Raw genomic sequence first — 21165 nt, 5'->3', positions numbered from 1 at the left:
TATAATTCCAATACATAACTCAACTGTATGAGGAGCGTAAATGAATATTTAATAAATACAATGGTTATAACAAAAACATTTTTTTTTCGTTTTAAGCCATTAGTTAGGAATATTTTAAACTTAACAGTTGTTTATTTTATTGGCACAAGTATTTTTTAAAATTTTTTTTAAAAAACATTTCCTTTTGTAAAGTTCTTTAATTTCAAACATAACATTTGGAAATACCTGGATACTTATATATATTTCACAAGACATCTAGTTTAATGATGCAAGTGACAAATTGGCTAGTTTTACTTGACTACTACTACTACTACTACTATTTTAAATGAAATCAATTGAAATATTTTAAATATTTTAAATTTGATACTTATCGTAAATTTACTTTAATTTTTAACTAGATGTTTGACAAGTTTTTATAGTTGATTTTAAAAGGAATATGCACACAATCATGCTGTGATTATGCTGAAACCCTTTTCATTAACTTTTTATGTTTGCCCTTTGCCCTCATCAGTTTTTGCTTAGCTGGTTTAATTTTCTATTTTTTCAACTGACAGTTGCGGGCGTAAAAGGTCGCAAATTTTCACGCTTTGTCGAATTGGTTTAAAATGTAGAAATTAACACGACTCTGAGCATTTGTTTACATTAATCTTATCTGTGTTTCCGTTTTTCTTTCTGTTTGTGTAGACCAAAGCGTTCCAATTTCGTGGCCACAACGAGGCGACATCAACTTTGAGAATGTCAGCCTGCGTTATGAAGGACAACGTCACAATGTTATCAACCACCTGAACTTGAAGATACCAGCAGGTCAGCGGGTAAGTCTATACTATACAACAGCAGTAAGGCCTTTTGTTTTACAAAAAGTTCACTGTACTGTAAACCCATCACAGACAGAAATAAAATCATCTCAAATAAGTATGTTCTTGTAAGTAGCCTAACTTTGGACTCAACAAACTGTAACTGTAACTGCAACAGAATCCGATCATTGATACTCGAGTGTGCACTTTGGCCTCAAACTAACCAAAACAAAAACCAATCTAACCAGCCTTGAATTTCGCCAGACGTAGTATAAAATCAATAGTTGATTGAAAAGTCGCAGCAAGGCAAATTCACATTCATCTATTGACATCCATTACCTCCTCCTATACTTGAATTAATATTTAATCGGAATGTGTTTTTTCAATCTCTAGTTGAAGTCTCATTTTACTAATTGATAGATACTTTAATATTAAATGCATAGCTTTAGCTGTAGCATTCAAAAAGATTTCCAAGTTAAAATGTAACTGAACTATGAAAAAATCCGCTAAATTGTTATTGTTAAAAATCTAATATTTCCAAACTAATCTGTTTTTCAAACAGAATGGAATATTTTACATCGCTTATTTGGCAAAATATGTTAAAATCAGGGAATAACACCGGAACCGGAACCGTAACCGGAACCGTTAACCGAAACTAACCGTTTTATTTTTAGTACCGGATCTGAGACCGTAACTGAAATAAATTCTCTGTCAAGAACCGAATACCGAAACATTCGTACCGGTACGGTTGTGGTCAAAGACCAACTTTAAACTGTCATAACTTGATAAAAACTGAACCGATTTTCAAGTGGAATGTCATATTGATCATGATTTGGACCCTTAATTCATTCTGCATTCTTTTGTTCATTTAGAAAATTTAATTATTTTCGACCAAGACTCGGTTTCGATGGTAAGGGTCCCCCTTTAAAATTTTGAAAATTCAGAATTTTAAATCTCAAGTTTTTAATTTTAATATCGTAATTAGTATAAACCGACATTTTAAACTTGATTCTGAGGCCTTTCATTTTCTTGTAAAAAGTCATGCCAAAATTAATAAATATTTTCATTTCATATTAAGCATGGTTTGGCATTTTTATTTATTCTGCATTCAAATTTGATCAAATTCGATCAAAAAATGTTTTTCTTTGGATCTAGATATTTACTTTGATGTCATAAATAATTTATTATATTATAATTATTATCATTTTAGCATGTTTTAAAATTGATTTGGTGTACCGTTACGTACCGGTACTGATACCGGAACCGAAAGAAAATAACTGAAATAGAACCATTTACCGAAATAAAATATTTTCTAGTCTAGTATGTCTACATGATTTATAACATATCATCCAACTATATTTGCAAAAATTATTTGCTAATTTCTCAACCATATGCAAATACAATTGTTGGCTTTTAATACCAATATTGTGGTAGAAATATACACATGTATAAAATTCGCTAAAGATATATCAGACATGAGTAAATGTTTCAACAATTGAAATTGTGATTGAAAAAATTTTGCAGAGTCCACAGAAATATGTATTACAGTTATGTAAACGCTTTACTATAAGTCAGTTGGGTATTTGTTTGGCTATTTAAAGCAGCACAAAAATATTTTCAATATGAATAACTATACATGTGTGGTGTGGATAAAAAATTATATAAAATGTACTGCACATTCTATGCAGACAAAATTAATAAGTAATGAAAAAATATGCCGAAATCCATTTAAAATCAATATTGAATACATATTGGGTAGCTGAAATAAATATATTTAAATTTCATCGAATAATATTCTTTCAAAATTTATGAGCAATACATTTTTCATTTTTACTACTATTTGAATGTCATGGCTTAAATCTAAATACCTGCTAAGTTTTGACTGTGAAAATAACTTATATTTATTTTATTTTCTAAAGTAGATTATGTTTATAAATTAAATGTGTATACCAATATATTTAAAAAATCTTCACAAATTAAAATGGAATACCGCAGGTAGAAGGAAAAATTAGCATTTTATTCATTAATAAATATAAATACATTTTTTTTACATTTTTCGACACTATAAACTAGAATTCTTAGAGTGTATGCAGTTTGCAAATAGCATCGCTCCGAAGAGAGTTGTAGCATATTTGATTTGAATTTGATTTAACAGCTTACTTTATGCATGCATAGTACTTGATAAATATTTATGTACAAACATATTACAATTGCCAATTGCCAATGACTAGTAGAACATCTCAATAAGTTGCCCATCCACCCACTTTAACCCTTACCTTTTACATTTACAGATTGGCATCTGTGGCCGGACGGGCAGCGGCAAATCCTCGTTGGCTCTATCCCTATTTGGAGTATTACAGACGACAAGTGGACGCATTTGCATCGATGATGTGGACATTGAGCAGATACGAGCAGACGAGCTGCGTACGAGATTATCGATAATACCACAGGATGTGCATTTGTTCAATGCAACAATACGTGAAAATCTCGATCCGCATGGTTATTATTCGGATTTGCAATTGTGGAATTGCCTTGAATTGGCACAGCTGAAGGAGTTTGTCAATGTTCAGTTGCCTCTGGGCCTGGGTAAGTCCAATTCACCAAACATTGCACCAGCTTTTTTTTCTTACCCCATCCTACCATATATAATCCCCCTTTGCTTGTTATATCCGATATTCGTACAGAACAGAGGTATATTCGTTGTAATGTCTGTAAAGAGCAAATTACAAAAAGCTTCACTCTACCCAGAAATTTAAGGATATACCGAACTTTTTTAAAGTGAGCATTATGACAAATAATAGATCAGATAAATATGATTTAAATTGGTACTTACAAAATTGTTCCATACTTCGTTTTAATCCTTTTTAGCGCAATCGTAAAAAATGTCTGAGTTAATTATATCCGACATTTGTTTTTTCGGACTCATAAGAATCGACTGTCATTTATTTATTTCAAGCAGAACCGAAACTAACCGTTTCATTTTAAGTACCGGAGCTAAAACCGTTTCCGAAATATATTCTCTTTCAAGAACCGAAACGGTTCTGATAAAGTTGCTAGGCCAAAGAGTTGACGAACTTCCAATTGTATCTTCCAACATAACTTGAAAAAAACTGACCCGATTTTCAATCGAAATACCTTTTTGATCATGGTTTGGCCTCTTTATTTATTCTGTATTTAAAATTTATTTATTTAGAAAATTTTATTATTTTACTATCCTAGCCATGGTACCATGATGATGTTAAGGGTCCCCCCTTTGAACTTTTGAAAATTCAAAATTTTAAATCTCAAGTTTTTACTTTTAATCAAATCCTTATATCGTAATTAGTATAAAACGACACCTTAAACTTGATTCTGAGGACTTTCATTTTCTTGTAAAAAATCACGTAAAAATTATGAAATATTTTGACTTGTAAAGTTGCTAGGTCAGAGGATTGAGCAACTTCGAACTGTCATAACTTTGGCCAAACTTTACCGATTTTTAAGCGGAATGTCATTTTGATCATGGTTTGGCCTCTTTATTCATGCTGTATTCAAATTTTATTAAATTCTTTCAAACAATTTTATTCCTCTGGATCTAGATATTTACTTTGATGTCCATTTCACAATACACTTAAAATTTTATAAAATTCCTTAACAATTATCTTGCAATATAAAAGCATTCTTTGTTTGGTTTCAGGAGCATTCAAAATTAGTTCTGGGTTGCTTTAAGATTGTTAGAGATTTGTAAAACATGCGCCACTTTATAACGGGTATCTTACAGTCCGGCTCTTTATTATTACGCTTATACTTGTCTTTATTGTGTAAGCAAGCAAACTGAATGCCAGTTTTTGGTACTGCGGCTCAGTGACTCTGCTAGCTGTGTGTGTGTGTGTATTTGCCTTATAAAAAAATCATGTTTATTTTTGGCAGCAAACATGACGTTTGACTTGGCCAACTCGCCAGCTTCTCACCCTAAACTTTTCCCACTCTTAAACCTCCCTAACCATCTTGTCTGTTTGATGTTTGTTCAAAATAAAAATAAAACAGGAAGTAACGTTCATGCATGTTTGATTTTTTGTGCTGATTGGCTCACATGTGGCTTATACATACGTTGTAGCTACATGTGTATCCATCAAGTATATTTGCGTGAAACCAACTTGATTAACCACTCTAAGCGGACAGAGAGATTTCTGTGTTGCCATTTGCAATGCTCAAAGTTATGGACGTGCTTCAAACTGATGTTGAGATGACATTTAAATGCTTGTGATAGTCAGTTTATACATAAATAACTAAAAATGTATTCAGCTAGATCGAGTTATCTGCTGGTATTTAGTTGGAAAGGAGTAGTTGATAAGTTGGCAGCCCCACATCAACTAGTTGGCAGTGTCTAGTTAAGGTTTCAGCTATCTATGCGCTTTGAAAGATATTTGGAAAAATATATTGGATGATAAAATAAATGCTTACTAAGAGATATTAATATAATTTTTAACTGGACTGTAAGAAAGCTGTAAATCGCTTAGAGAATGGACAATCATCTTATGCCCAACTGATATCTAAATAAAATTTAATAATACGACAACTAAAAGAGTACTCAAGATTTGAGTGCTTCAACAACAAACTATTTGACATTAACATAATTAGTTGGTGTTGAAACCTGATACTTGAAAATATATTGTAGTAGATTGTTGGTGAATCATATTTTAAGTCTGGCAATTTATTAATATTTATTAGTAAATTTTAAATATTGCAAATATGACTAGTTTCCATTTCTGATTAGCGTTGCCACTAAGTTTGATCCTCTCTGCAAAATGTCTTTTCGAAATCCCTAATGCAGCCATACTTAACCTTTACCAAACTGAGAGTACTTCACCTATTGCTCTAATTCAATTAAATGCATTTACTACTTGTATTTCAGCATCAATTAGCTTAAACCCAGAGAACTATCATTTAAGTTGACAAACCTTGTCCTTTATCCAGATAAACCAGGGTTGTACTTGGACCCAATCCCTTGTGTCACGTAGTTTTGGATCATTCAGATTAATACGCCTCGTTAGGGCTTAAATGCGTGCTTAGCCGAGCAGCGATAACGTCACGCTTATTAAATACAACTTTAATTACGCACTAAAAACAGCATTTTATTCCATATTTATTTTTATTTGTTCGAAGGCCACCTGATGCTGTGAATCTACTTTTAACCTGTTTCTTTTCCAACTCTGGCAGACACTGAAATCACTGACGGCGGCATCAGCCTTAGTGCTGGGCATCGGCAATTGCTTTGCCTGGCACGTGCCATATTGCGAGGCTCCGTCTGCCTTGTTCTGGATGAAGCAACAAGTACCTTGGACAGCAGTACAGAGCGTGCTCTCCTGAAGGCGGCAGACAAGGCATTCCAGGGTCGCACAATTATTACCATTGCAGTGAGTTCAATTCTCATCTCGTTATTCATTTACCCAGTTGCTTATGTTTCATTCCATTTTTCTATGTTCATTTATTTACAGCATCGTCTGAGCACCATACTGGATTATGAACGCATTATAGTGCTGGAGCAGGGGCGGATTGTTGAAGACGGTAATCCTCGGCAGTTGCAGCAACAATCTAACTCACTTTTCCATGGACTACTCTATAAGAGAGAGCAGCTAAATGGCAGCCAAAGTTGTTGATTGAAAAACATTACTTAATTATAGTATGCTATTTGTAATTAAAGTTCAAAGAAGAGTTTAGTTCTGGGCGAATTTATATGTATCCTTTGTAGTTGTACGCCCGTGTGTAAAATGTGATTTATATACTTTATACTATTTTATATGTGTACTATATAAAAATATATTTATATTTTTTATTGTGTTCCGCAGTATTCGCTTTTACTATTTCTATTTTTTACTTAATAAAAAAGATGTTGTCAAAAGCAAACATTATATTTGTTGTTGCCGGCAACTGGCAACTGTGCGTATGCGTTACGTGACCACGTGTTAGTACGTATACGTACCGTGTACTCATGTCGCAAACGATCTGACAGACATATGATTTGCGCACATACGCACATCTATATATACTTTTTTTTACAAATGCCTCCATATTCTAATGTAAGTAAGGAAGTGTGTCAGCAGTTTTGGTTTATTTGTTGCATCTGATGTGTGGGCTGAAAGCTGTAGCTTAAGCTGGCTTAGAGAGAGCTCAGTTTTTGCTCAGCATGGGAACGTGACTTTAGCCAACTGCAACAGAATTCGTGAAAATACGAAATTTTCTTTGGAACTGCATTGATTCATAGGGTACCGTTTTAAATAGGATTGACTGTTGTCCCAAACATTAAACACAAAGCCAAGTTTAAATTTGCCGTAGAATTATTAGGCAATTTTGTAAATTTAACGATATTTTTTATTTTTAGTTGAACATCATATTCTTTTTTTTTTTTATTATTGTCATTTTGTCAAAGCCTGGACTGTAATAGCTCAATTTATTTAGAATTTAATAATCAGAATTTTCTTTAATTAGATGATTATTTTTGTCATTTTTTATAAATACATTTCGATATCTCTTTTTATGCCTTTCTGCGTTTAACATTAGATTTACTGGCTACTATCATAATTTGAAAGCGTCATCTTGTAGCGCTATAAAAAACAAATTTTAATTAATTTAATGAAATCAAAATTAAAAGCCTAAACTGTATATAAAGAATTTGGAACAAGTGAAAATGTTTACTCTGCATATTTTTAGCACAAAAAAAATAATAATATTAATTTTCATACTTAATACTTTATACTTTTAATTGAAGTAATATGCATTATTCAAACTTACGTGTGATATAAATAAAGAATAAATCAATATACTCGTATGTCAAATCAGCTTGCTGTAGTTACAGGATATATATTTGTATAAATGCCAATCAATTTGACTCTTTGCAATTTTCAATAGCCGCCTACCAATTGTAGCCATGCAACAGTTGCAATAACCTGGCTCGCCCGTATCTAAATCAGGCCAATTAGAATCGGCATAGCATCGAATTGCAGTGAATAATTGCATGAATATGCAATGGAAATGTGGCAACAACAGTTATGATTTTATGTACCCCAAACATAAATGCAAGCTTACCTCAGAGCCTCTGCCACAAAAGCAATATTATTGTGGAATAAATTGATTGTTAAATGGGCCAGAGTCAGGTCGAATAGGGGCGGGCCCAAGCCCAGTACAAATTATGGCATGGACGGCAAGGGGAAAGGGACATGAATTTTTGCGATTTTATGCGCACACTTTGTATGCATATCTCAAGTAGTTGGCCCTGGAGTCATTCAGCCTGCCAGGCAATTAAACTTAATTGGCAATGAGAAGCTGAATGCAAAATAAATTTTTTTTTCCTATTTTTAATTTTTTCTTTTTTTCGGAAAACTGCTTTGATTTTTGAAGTGTTGTATGCGGCGCTGTTGGCAAATTGGTTCGATTCTGCCAAAAGGGGTTAATTGATATGCAAAAGTGGCAAAGAGAAAAGGAGAGGGATAGAGAAGTAGAGAACGATAGCCGATATTCAATGCAATTTTAACAATAGCCAAAAAAAAGAGCAACGTCAGTCATTAAGCGTCACCAATTTTTTGTTTCCTTTGAGTTTCAGCACTTTTAGTCCTTTTGTGCCTTCGCCAATATAACAAAAAACTATTTTTTTTAAGTATTCGACCGATTAATTCTATACACAACTTGTGAATTTGGTTGCGATGGCAATTATAAGATATATATTGATCCGATCCAGCCGGTTTCGACATAAATATTGTCAGCAGCAGAAGGATAGCTCAAAGTGTTTAATTAAAAAATATATATTTAAAAACATTTCCTTTATTATACCGAATAAAATATATATAATATAAGAATATTTATCCATTCATCCTGATAACTTCTCTTATGTATGATTTTTTTGTTCATAACTCATTACGTTTGTTTGCAATCCCTGATATATTTTATATACTTATGTTTCATAGTATGCTTTTAAGTGTTTGCTAATAAATTATTCGCTGAACACATTTTGACGCAGAGCTTTCGCATTAAGGGCGTGTTAACTGCTTTTGACTAATTGCCGAAGCGTCACAAATCGCTGCCAAAAGTTTCGAGTCGCGTCGAGTCTCGTCGCAGTAATGGCGTCGCGTCGCCGAGCTGCCACATCAAGCCAACCAGCCCGACAGTTGGCCCAGTCAGCCACCATTGTGGCTAATCCACATAATTGGCATGGGCAATGGCGCACTCTCCTAGTCCTTGTCCTTGTCGTCGTTTCCTATACCCAACCGCTTTTCCATTCCCATTCTCATTGCCATCTTCATTCTCATTCTCATCAGCAGTGTTAATCACTCATGCCGCTGTCAAGCTACATTTCTATGTCGAAATATACATAGCAAGTATGTGCATATGTATATGTCTGATGTTCTACACATGTCTGTGCATGTCGGCCCGTCTAATCGCACAGACTAACCTATGTATACATTGGGTTAATTCATTGTGCTTGCCGCGCCACGTCGAGACTCGTTTATTTCTTAGTTAAGTTCTTTGATTTGTTGATTTATTTGTTGCTCTTGCTTTCAGGTTGCTGTTGTCTTGCTCTTTTGTTGTTGTGGTGTACTTGTGTGTGTGCGTGTGTAACTGCTTATGCTGACACACTCATCAAGCCTTGTTTTAGCCTTCCCTTTTGCCTTTTTTGTTGAGGCGTTTCTTATTTTTTTTCTTAATTTTTGTTTTTGCCAACTCAGGCATTTTAACTCCCATTTCTTTTGGAGTTTGGCCTGCTCTAATTCTATTGGGAGTTCCATAAGACTTTAGGATTAACATGTGCTCGAGTGAGGGAAGAATTTTTATGTAGTTTTAGATAGGGAATAAGTTTTTCTATCGATAGTAGTAAAATACATATCACAAAAATGTCTTAAAATATAATTTTGATGATTTCATTTTTTTTTAATTAAAAAATTAATGAATACATGCTCAAAATTTTTTGGTTAGCTCTTAAATTCAAAATTACTTTCTTATTTACATTTTTATTTTTCATGAATAGTAAAGCTTTAACATTTATTTTGAAAATCCCAAAAAACGTTTAAGAATAATATTTATAAAAAATAAAGATATTTAAATTTGATTCTTTCCAGCTACAATTTTTTCTTTCATTCAAATTATGTTAAATTTTTATTTAACTTATATTACTTACATTTATTAATTTTTGTTTCAGCAAATAATATGGAAAATTTCTAGTGATAACTACTGTAAAAAAGAAGCTCAAACTCAATAGAATTTTTATTTGTTCAGAAAAATTTACTTTCAACATAATCAGTCTTTCATTGATTCAAGCTAAATCAATTTCGTCTTTTAAACCAAGATAAAAAACTTTATGTGCCGTGAACTTCAAGAGAATTTTGTATGCTAAGCAATATTTTTATAAAGGAAAAACTCTGCATTAATTCTTTCAAGCTTATTCGGTAATTTTCTAAGGTTTTTCCTTCCGTTTGCACACGAAGGGTTTGAATGTATGTGTATCTTAGAGTAGACCTTGACTTTATTGTTTATGCAATGGAAGCGCCTTGAAATATGCTACACTTTTACTTTTTCCTTTTGTCTAGCTTGTTTTTTTTGTCTATTGTTGCTGATGAAATTAATTGTTTGCGTGTGCACATGTACATTGTACACATACAGATTTATGTGAATATGTGTGTCTCTCAATGGAAGTGTTTGTGTGAAAGTGTGCAAGAAAGTGCTGGGAAAGCACTTAAGCAAATATAAAAGTTGCAAGCTAATTATTTCATTAATTAGGCGCCCAGACTGATGATGTTGATTGATACGCACATCATGCAAAAGTGTTGAAAGTGCTGCGGACGTCAAACTGCTAGAAGGCACTGTTGAGGTGTTGTCTTGCCAGCTCTCCCCACTTTCCTTTCTACTCTACGCCTTTTAGTTTCTTTCTGCATTGCAATGAGTTTGATAATGCTCCACTTTTCTCGCTTTGTGCCTGCTTTGATGGCCTTTTGTGCACACTCTTTTTGTCAGTGTGGTAAAACGCGCTCAAGTGCGCAACGTGTTTTATGACGTCTTTATGTGATTCTCATTTCTTTTCGCTTCTGTTCTCCTTTTTTTTATCGCCTTGTCTATACTGCGGTTTGTTTTTATTAAATTTCCACAACTTTGATACATACCCCAGCACACACATACACACATACTTATACAATTGAATTTAATATGCTCGAGCGCTTGCCAGTCTCTTTCACTGTCTGTCGCTTTAATAAAAGAAATCTGTCAAACTCAAACGCTCGTAAATGTCTTTCAACACACGTCTCTCTGTCTCTCTCTCTCTCTCTACACCCTAACTGTCTGTTTCGATGTCTATGCTGTTTCTCAACTGTTTACTGCCCTTTTGTACCCTCTTGTATTAGCTAATCATATTGTTCCACTCAATTTTTTCAATTCAATGAATTTGTGTATAGTTTTTGTTCTTTTGCACAATATCAATTCCATTTTTTATTATATTCTGTATAAGTTGAAAATGCTTCAAAAGATCCAAGATTTAATTTTAATATTTTTTTATGAGTCCCAACTTGATCATTTTTAAGCTCAACTATAAGGAAGAATCCTAATGCAAGAACTCTTTTAACTGGAAATAAAATTAATCTCAATTAAACTTTAAGACACATTTTGGAACTTTAAATGGTAATTATTACAGTGCAATCGTAGTAATGAATACTGTGTTGATTGCAGCATAATCGAAAATTATTCCTTTGTTTTTGCATTATTTTTTGCACTTTATCGCTGTATTCAATAATTTAATTATCAATACTAAATTAATTAATTCTTCAATATAATTATTTATTGATGAAAGAACAATGTTCATTAATTTAATTAATTCAATAAATCAAAAATAATTTCATTAGCATATATTACATTCAATGATAGGAAAATAGTATTAAAATTAAACCATTTTTTACAATGCCTATGATATGACAATAACAATAACAACATTGTTTAATACCGTTTAATATTTATCGTTTACTATTTATTGCTAGCTATTTATTTTGCATTTTTAGAACCTGTTGGTACAAATCTCTTTGTGCCTTTATAACGTCCGATTGATAATCCTATGAAAATCCACTTTGTGCCAAGTTGACGAAGTTGACCTCATCGTTTGGACGATGGGTTTTTTCTTGTTGATTGCGTGCCAGCTTTGGAGTGCTCAAATCCGAGATGAATGCAAAGTCTGAAGCAAAATAATATCTTGATTATCATTGTTAGGCACGCATGATAGTCGGACAATGTCTTTATATCAGCTGAAGCGTTAAATTCATATACGAATGACAACTCAGCGAATTTATTTGTGAATGGCATAGGTGGACAGGTGTGTGACCAAAGGCAGCCTAAGGAGCAGGATAACGTTACAATTTGATTGCTCGAATGATTTTCACTGGCGCCATAAACATATTGATTTAATTTGCAGCTTAAATGGCCGTTTATCTTACCCAGATTGTGGCTTTGGAGTGGAGGTGAATCCGTACAATTCAGACCATTATAATGAAGTTAAAAGGCAACCGCAAGTGCACAGTGCAGTCGAAAAGTATGCAACGAACAGCCGCAAAATGCGCAATACAACAAATAAATGTGTAAGTCAAGTCAAAGGCAAAAGCCAAAGCGTTGCAACAACAACAACAACATCAACAACAGCAACAAATACCCAAATCTGAAAGTAATCCACAAATATACCATGCCGCCATATGCGGCATTGACAATATTAAGAGAGGCATTCCACACACACACAAACAGAGTGTATACTGACCCAGTGAACGAGTAAGCAAATTTGCCGGTCTATTCATGTGGAACGCATTGGTACTATGCGTTCCACAACTACTCAGCGCTGTATCTGCAAAAGCGTAATGGCTTTGCTCCCTCGCTCTCTCGCTCCCTGCCCAGCATCCGGACATAGCCGAAGCGTACAGCTGATAGCTGGCACGAAGTGAACGTCGGCTGCGTTGCTCCTCTTCGGCAGCATAACAAACCTGTCTTGTCGCAATTGTTCATGCTGTTGCGCTTGGACTCTGCATATCGGCATCTGTAGGCGACAGTTGCCGACTTTTGGGCGCTGCGGTTCGCATTCAGTTGTTTCGTGTCTGCCTACGCGTGCGGTTATCAATGTAATCACTTGTCGCGTGCATCATTATTTCAATATCGTCAGATTTTTTGCGTGAATTTTGACGAGATTCTCAATACCAATTAACAGAGTAGTACAGTGTTGTGTGTGTGTGATTGTGCGGCATTGTGGCCTTAAAGTAGGCAAAATTACATATGCAAATAGTGTGGAACCCAGAGTTGCGGGTAAATTGAAACATCCGCGATTCACGGTTTCGCAGCTCGCATTTTGGCTTATCGCGCGCCACTTTACGGTGACTCTGACCTAGCTCAAGTGTATGTGTGTGACACATACTCCCTGCTATACGACGAATCCACCGTTAAAGGTGTCTAAGGTCGTTTCATTTCCCACTGCGCGTTTGCCTAAATTGTGTGGCACTGATTTGTGATTTGTGATAAGCCCAAAAACCAATCAGAGTGGCTCAGAAAAATACACGTATTTACCATCCAGGTACAGATGAATTCCAATTTTAAATTTTCAAAAACTAGTTTATTTAAATATATTTAATTCCATATGGAATTTGATCCCAAATATATACAAGTTTATGTGCATAGATTTGAAAATAGTATTTATTATTTCTACATTTAAATGATTTCCTTTTTATTTTTATAAACTTGCTATAAATTGGTTTTTGATTTAACTACGAGTTTTATGTACAACGGTTTTAATTAAAGCCTTACTAGCTTAAGCACATCTTTGGTTATTGACTTTAATTATTTTATTTATATTATGTAGAAATTTTATATGTATTTAATTTAACATTTTACTGGACTCAGCCTGACAATATTAATTAAATATTTATCAATTTATATTTGTCTAATTTTTTTATATAATAAATTCGTTTAAGAGTTAACTACATTTTTTTTCTGGTACAATCGTTTTCATCAAAGCATCACTTTTTTAAAAAACTATGTCACTACAAACATGTTCTTTTATTAATTTTCTTTCTTTTAATATTTTTAAAATGTTTTACATTACAAGGTTCGCTTTATAGCTTTGGAATAGACTCAGCGTGACAATATGAATTCATTATTTATGATGATTCCTGACAAGCTGCGGAAAATTGAATAAATTTATCACTGAAGCTCTTTATAATTACGAATATCATTTGTCATCGTGATTTAGCACTTCGACTTTGACCATTTCAATAAGTGTGCTTCATTTGCTGCCATCCATGGGGGGCATTTCTGTTGGTCCTTTTATATTGCTGTTCAGTTCCTGATAACAAGAGGATAGAGAATTGCTTTATGATGTTTACAGCTCGATTGTGAAGCTGTCAGGTGATATTAAAACATAATAAAGTAAATAAATGTTGTTCAGTTACTGATAACAAAAGGACAGAGAATTGTTTAATGATGCTTACAGCTCGATTTTGAAGCTGTCAGGTGATATTCAAATATAATAAAGTAAATATATTTCAGAAAAAAAAAATTGTGTCATACCGACAATAATAAATAGAATTTAAAATAAAAGTGTCGTTAAATATAACAAAAACTTGATATTTCTTTAAATGAAAATATGTTCATATGTAAACTTTAAAATATTTTTAGAATAACTTTCTTAATCTTGAAGCATTGGCAATTTAATTCAAGCAAACGTAACTATGCATTGCGATCTGCAATTAATTATACTTAAAAGTTACCATATTTGTTCTATGAAGTGGTATTTGTTGTATTAATTGAATGAAGGGTCATTTGCTTCCCCTCTGAAGTGCTTCACAATCAAGTGCACTAAACATTAATCCACGACTAATTAGAATTGTGTACTTTAGCAATTATCAGACAACGGGTGACTTTTTTCTTTTAGCTGTGCTTTCACCGCTTCCGTTCGAAATGTAAGTAATTAAATATCTTGCAAGAAAATGCAGGAGAGAGAGAGAGAGAGAGAGAGAGAGAGAGAGAGAGAGAGAGAGAGAGAGAGAGACTAAAGGCCACACTGTTTGAATTTTTAATTAAAAGCAACAAGAAGATGTAAGCGAAACAAGACATAACCTAAGCGAAAAAGAGAGGCAAAGACAGGTCAAATGTCATAGTGCTCTAATTAATTTACTGCATAAACAAGTGATTGAACAACATTGTTGCCAAATGCTGTCACACTTGACCTAAAAATTCCCGTAAAAGCGTTTCAACTTCAAAAGGCCAAAAGAAGCCGCACCAAAGTCAAAGAACTTTTCTCAGCATTTCAAGGTGCAGTACATGTGTACATGTATGCATATGTGTGTTGCTTGCATTTTGCATTAGCATAATTAAAATCCAACAAACAGCATGTTGTGTGTGTGTGTTTGTATATACTATTAACTGGGCTGCCAAAGTCAACATAGGCGCAACTTGACCCACGGGCTCTGCGACCACAAAGTATGCAACAAACTCTATTACATATGGCACCCCACACACATATACACTCTGGGACACACACACATGTGAGCATATCCTTGAACTTTATTGTTTGCACATCAGCGGTTTGCCAAAGCTCTGTGCGTGCTGCGTTTTGAGCACTTTCAGGCCTCCTCTGACCCGCCCTCGCCCACTTTTATGTGCGAGTGTGTGTGTGTGGGCTTGTTCTTTTTTTATTGCATGCTGTCAGGCGCAGCAACATATCGGTTTACCATTGAAAAATATATGCTCGCATTTTTCAGACAGTTTTCACAAAATTGTACAGAATGTTATTTTTTTATTTTATTTTATTTTTTTTTAGCTCTGCAGTCTTCAATTAGCTTTTGGGGAGTGGTCTTTTTTTTATACATACATTTTCTTACTTTTTTTTAAATACTGAGCTGCTAGGGAATTTCTTTGCATACTACGAAAAATTACTTTATAAAAGTCACAGTTAATATGCAAAAAAAAAAAATAAATAGCAATACGATAATATATTTGAAGATAACTTATCTGAATTATCTACTTTTTTGACAGACAGTTTGAGTTCTTCAACTAAAATGTTGAGCGCAGCTCCAAGTAAAGTTTTTAATAAACTTCCATTTGAATGTCATTTATTAGGAATATAACTATTGCCAAATTATTTGACAGATACAGAAATAATCACTGATATTTTCAAATTAAAACTACAAACATATTTTATAATAAAATGCAATATCAAAATAATTTTAATATGTTTGGCATTTATAATTCGAAAAGTCATTTGAAATAAAATATACTTGTGTAAGTGCCATCAATAATTTTTAGAGCTCAAGTTTTATCTTTAAAGTACACTATTTGGTCAATTCAGAATGCTATCAGCTTAACAATTTCATTTGAAATAAACTCAATTTCCTCTATTACATGAAGATTACATTTCGCATAGAATAGTAGAAACATGGGCATTTGCTTTGATTGCTATCAATTGAATACGAGCTCAGTTGAATAGATGCTAAATCAAAACTAAATCCAATTGCCAGGCAATTTAATATGAAGTTCAGTTTTCCCTGAGCTGCTGATCCCAGTGCGTATTACTTTTATTTCTATTTTTTTCGAAATGTCTCTGCTGTTGTTGTGTTATAGTTTTTTTTTTTACACGCACACACACACATATATATTTTTTATCGTGCTTCATTTTCAATGCTTTGCCATAACTTTCTGGCAAATATACACACCATTTTATGTTATTGTTGTTGTGGCATGCAGCTGTCTGAAGTTGCGGCACGTTGCTGGAGTGTTTTATGTACCGCACACTTGTGAGCAGGCAGCTCTTACACCTTCAAATAATGCCACAGAAAACATAACTAAAGGGTCGTATAGTTCTCCTGCTTATTTCTTTTCAAGGTGCACGTAGCGTCGCTTGACAAATGCTGTGTACGCTTGTATACATACCCTGTATTATTGATAAGGAGTGTTTTGATTATAGCATTTTTATCTAACTTCATAATTATATGATACATTTTGGAACTATTATTTGAAATTAAAAAATAAATTTGAAATATATTAAGTTAATTTTTCTTCACGCCAAAGAAAGAGTTTTAAAAAGAATACAAGCAATTTTACGTTTTCTGCTTTTTTATTAAATTTTCTTATTTGTTTAGCAATAAATATTTTAAAACTCATTAATCATCATTAATCATCATCAATAAATAAATTATTCTAAATAATTAATATTTGATTATTTTAAACAATATTATTCAGTAGTTATTTGATCATAATCAACATGGTTTTATAACAAATATTTTTTTAAATGAATGTACAGGGTATTGAGTGCACAAATACTCACTTTATTTGCTTATGTCCTGGCAGTGAGTAGCATAACGCTTAACCTGGTTTACTTTCAAGCAACAGGAACATCGCGAAGTCGTGCGTCAATATATGTTTGTATATATATTTTTGTTTATTTAAGCCACAGGGCAATAGCTACCATTTGTTGTTTATTTTTGGCTAAAACTTTGTTGGTCGTTTGTTGAAAGTTAAAATTGTTGGAATTTTCCTGGTTATAAATCCACACACAAAAAAAAAGCAAATATAAACATCTAACTATAACTGAAACTATGTAACTTTTCTCTGTTTTCCAGTTGAATCCGCGGACAAAGAGAACTGCCTAAACTGTGGAATGGAATGTTAAACATGTAAGCAAATTGCGTGGCTTATTAAAACATGCTTAGTAATATGACAAAGTAGCCGAAAGCAGAACACAAATGTAACAAAAATTAAATGAAATACGTGCGGGCAAAAGAAAAATACTGAAAATGTGTGTAATATGAAAATTTAAAACACAGAGCCAACAAGCAAAGGAAAAACAAAGCAAAAAAAAAGGGAAAACAGTGTCGAAAATTGTGCGAAACAATTTATATGAAAAGCAAACAAAGCGGCTGTGCCAGCTGCTGTTTAAGCAAATACAAAGTTACGGCTTCGGTGGTGCCAGTGTGTGAGCGAGTGTGTGTGTGTGACTTTTCGCGGTGTCCACAGTGCGACGGGTACTTCATAATTACAGTTGGTTGTATTTAAATTTCACTGGCGGTGCGCCACACTAAGGCACAGAGCGGCATTTGTGTTCTTTTGGGGTGCTGTCGGCAAAAACGGATACGTATACGTAATGTGTTACATGGCGTATGCTTAATGTGAGTACTAGACCAATGTTATGTTCTAGCTTATTTATTTTTATACATTTTCGCTCAATTTTTTTGGTGAAACTTCCACACAAATGCGTAGTTAGCTGGCGCTAACAATGAAAACTCGGTATAGAAGTTTATTTTACATGTAACGTGTAAAATCCTGTGGGAAATTTAGCATGCAATCAAATGTTCAAATTGTTTAGTTTATATTTGCAACTACAGCGGGGATTTCAGTTAAATTTTAGGATTGGAAAATAACAAAAAGGTTAATCATTTATTCATAGGGATATTTTACTCAAAAGTGACAATAATTAAATTGCTAAACAGTTTTATTTAATTATTCTATAAATTGCTTAACATATTGTGATGTAAATGGAGTAATGGTAATTAGAATTAAATAGCTTAGGGTCATTAATTAAGCTGCTTTTATGCGTATAATGAGAAAAACAAACTCAACTCATTTCTGTAGAATTTGTAAACATCCCATTTAAATACATGCAAAAAAATTTATATTTATTCTTATTGATAAGGCTTATCTATGGCTCTCACTCTCTTGACCTTTATTATCTGCAAAAATTAGCTAAACGCCGCTTGACCCTTGTCAAACCTGAATATGTCTAGCAATTTTTCACGTCCTGATTGCCTTAGACCCCGATTTCCTATCAATAAGATATTTTTATGTACACAATAATAAGTATAAACCCAAAAAGAAAGAGGATGTCAGTTACACTCTTACTTGAAAAAATGTTTGTCCAAGCTTTAAGTACGTTTTTGGCAAGGCGGCAAATTAATTATTAACTCCAATCGTAGCCCGGCCCATAGCTATGGCTAAAAACTAAAGTCAAGTGAATGGAGAGGCAACAAAATGGGCAAAACGGAAAAGTTTTTCGGTTTCCATTTAGTTTTTCTTGGGTAATTTTCATTGCTGTTTTTTTTTTGTTGTGCGTTGTGCTTTTGAAATGTATTACGTTTTTATTTGTCATTCATTGCTGCAAACTTTTGTCGTTTTATTCTTCAAGTTGTTGTTGATATTATTACTCTAGTGTTTGTTGTGGTTGTTGTTGCTGTTGGTGGCGATGCGGGCTTTTCACAGGCGACGTTATCTGAGAGCCTTTGTCTTTTTGGCCACACTTGCTGAGAGCAAGGAGCGGAGGAAAATGGAAAAGCGTGTGGCAGGCAGACAGATACAGTTAGTTTGCCAACGAATATTGCAAGTAAGTTGAGGCAAGGCATACAGAATGGCAAAAGAAATCAGCTTTGAGCACAAAATGAGGCAATAAAGATTTATCTTACAAAGTACGCCAAAAAGGACAACGCCGAAAAAAAGAGCAGGAAGCCAAGCAATGCAGCAGATTTGTCAAGGATTTGCAACTGACAATTTATGTTAGCCGTTGGCTTTAAATTTTACCCCTCCGTCCCCTTCCGCACACAACACAACAAAGAAATAGTACATTGATTTTTAAGAATTATTTGCACGTATGCAAATAAAAATGTGTGTGTGTGTAAAGTGTAATCTATGCCACATGCAACATGCATAAATTTTAATTAAATTGTCTGCTTGGCATACAAATTTGTCTCGTTTTACCAATATCAAAACGACCAATAGACATAGCGAATAAGCTATACTCTAGAAATTATATGTAAAAGTCATAAATAAACAATTGAATTTAAATAAAAATTAAATTTATTTGAGCTAACCAGAGCAAACATCTATTTTGAGAAATGTTTACTTTGTCTTTTATAAATTAAAGGCTCATTTTTAAGTTATTTGATAAGCATTGCTAGGTAAACAAATAGAATTAAAATTTATTTTTGAAATTGTTTTTCCAACAAAGTTAGAATTTTTTTTTGCCTTAAAAAATGTTTATCAGTTGCCACGCCATGTGAATGCGGCTTCCCCTCCCTCTCTCTCTCTGTCACTCTCCTCTGAATTTTTTGTTCAATTATTTTGTGAACAAAAATATGATTTTTAAATGCATTTGACATTTAAGCCTTGACATACTTTAGCGGCACAGTGTGCTTTAGAAAATAACATAGAGATAAATTTCCCTTCACTTCTCTTTCTTTTTATCCACACACTCGCACATGCCTCGACATTTAAAAGAGCTTGTATCCAAACAAAAGTTAGGTTGCTTTTTATTATATGCATTCAAATTTTATTTAAAATCTGCAAACAATATTATTTACCAGCTGCTGTTGCAAATTTGCAAAGCTGAATGCGAGTTATTCATTATACACTTTTTGGGTATTATAAAATGGACATTAAGTGTGTTAAAGCTGATGTAGAATGCGAAATTCTTACCATTAACTAATAGAGAATTTTTCGTTTGTTTAGCGACTTTTCTATTTTGGAAAATTTTAATAGGTTAGCTGACTTAAGTTTTAGTTTGAATTCAGTTTAGAAATTTTTTAAGCGGCATTTGAATTGTGTGTAGAATATAAATGGGGAAAATTAAAGTTTATTTCTGCAGAATATTATTAATTGAGAGGTGTTAAAATTAAGATATTTATATTTCTAGTGACCCATCAGTTCCATACAAATTTTAATTAAAATGCTTTTACCCAACAAATCTGCATCTAATGCTTTGTAAAAGAGTAATTAATTTACGAATTTAGAAGTTTATTTATTTGAATTTTTGTGGATGGCATTTATCTGAAGGTGTTGAACAAATAGTCAAGCATTTAGTTGAAACTTTCATTTACGCATTTAATTTCATTTTAAATATTAAATTCTGGCCACAGCTGGCAACCAAAGTTATCTTTCTTGCCTTTCGGGGGTAGGTGGAGAAAGTTGTGACAACTGGACACAAATATGATGTAGAGGCTAGAATAGTTTCGTGACTTGACAGCACTGAGGTAAACTTTGGCTTAAAACTTCAAGCCAATTGTTAAACCAGTTGAAAAGTTGCCGTCTTACCAACTTAGTTTTTGGCTGCCTTTTGTCCAGACACTTGACATAACAACAATTTTCAATTTCAATTACTATTGCGCACATAACATCAGTGGCACTTTCAGTCTTGTTGTGCAGTGTAGAGTCCAATCAAAGACCCAACAAAGACGTGTTAGAATCTGGCCACCACCAAATGTTTGCTCGTAGTCTCCGCTTTTAGTTTGCAGTGTGTGTCAGTTGGACTTTGTATTCGTTTTGAATATGTTTTGTATTCAAAAATGTTAATCCCACTGTTTGTTGGTAAATTCTGTCAGCTGTACGCTGAATTCTTTGCGTATTCACA

The 21165-nt window shown here is 33.4% G+C and overlaps 1 protein-coding gene and 1 long non-coding RNA gene across 2 annotated transcripts in view; both read left to right on the top strand.

The window, feature by feature from the left end:
* Positions 1-6621, top strand: part of LOC117781684 (ATP-binding cassette sub-family C member Sur) — a 53601-nt gene extending 46980 nt beyond the window's left edge. Inside the window, exons 20-23 of the mRNA XM_034618488.1 lie at positions 685-812; positions 3086-3380; positions 5994-6190; positions 6272-6621. Of these exons, the coding sequence (XP_034474379.1) occupies positions 685-812; positions 3086-3380; positions 5994-6190; positions 6272-6433 (782 nt within the window). The 3' untranslated portion in view covers positions 6434-6621. The remainder of the gene's footprint in view (positions 1-684; positions 813-3085; positions 3381-5993; positions 6191-6271) is intronic.
* Positions 6622-13184: 6563 nt separating this feature from the next.
* Positions 13185-17527, top strand: LOC117781797. The gene is made up of 2 exons (XR_004617202.1): positions 13185-13350; positions 17393-17527. It is a non-coding gene; the product is annotated as an uncharacterized LOC117781797 (long non-coding RNA).
* Positions 17528-21165: the final 3638 nt, after the last annotated feature.

Source organism: Drosophila innubila (genome assembly GCF_004354385.1).
Source record: "Drosophila innubila isolate TH190305 chromosome 2L unlocalized genomic scaffold, UK_Dinn_1.0 4_B_2L, whole genome shotgun sequence".
In the NCBI taxonomy this organism is placed as follows: Eukaryota; Metazoa; Arthropoda; class Insecta; order Diptera; family Drosophilidae; genus Drosophila; species Drosophila innubila.
The sequence above is the reverse complement of the archived record's forward strand: the minus strand, read 5'-3'. Positions and strand labels throughout refer to the sequence as shown.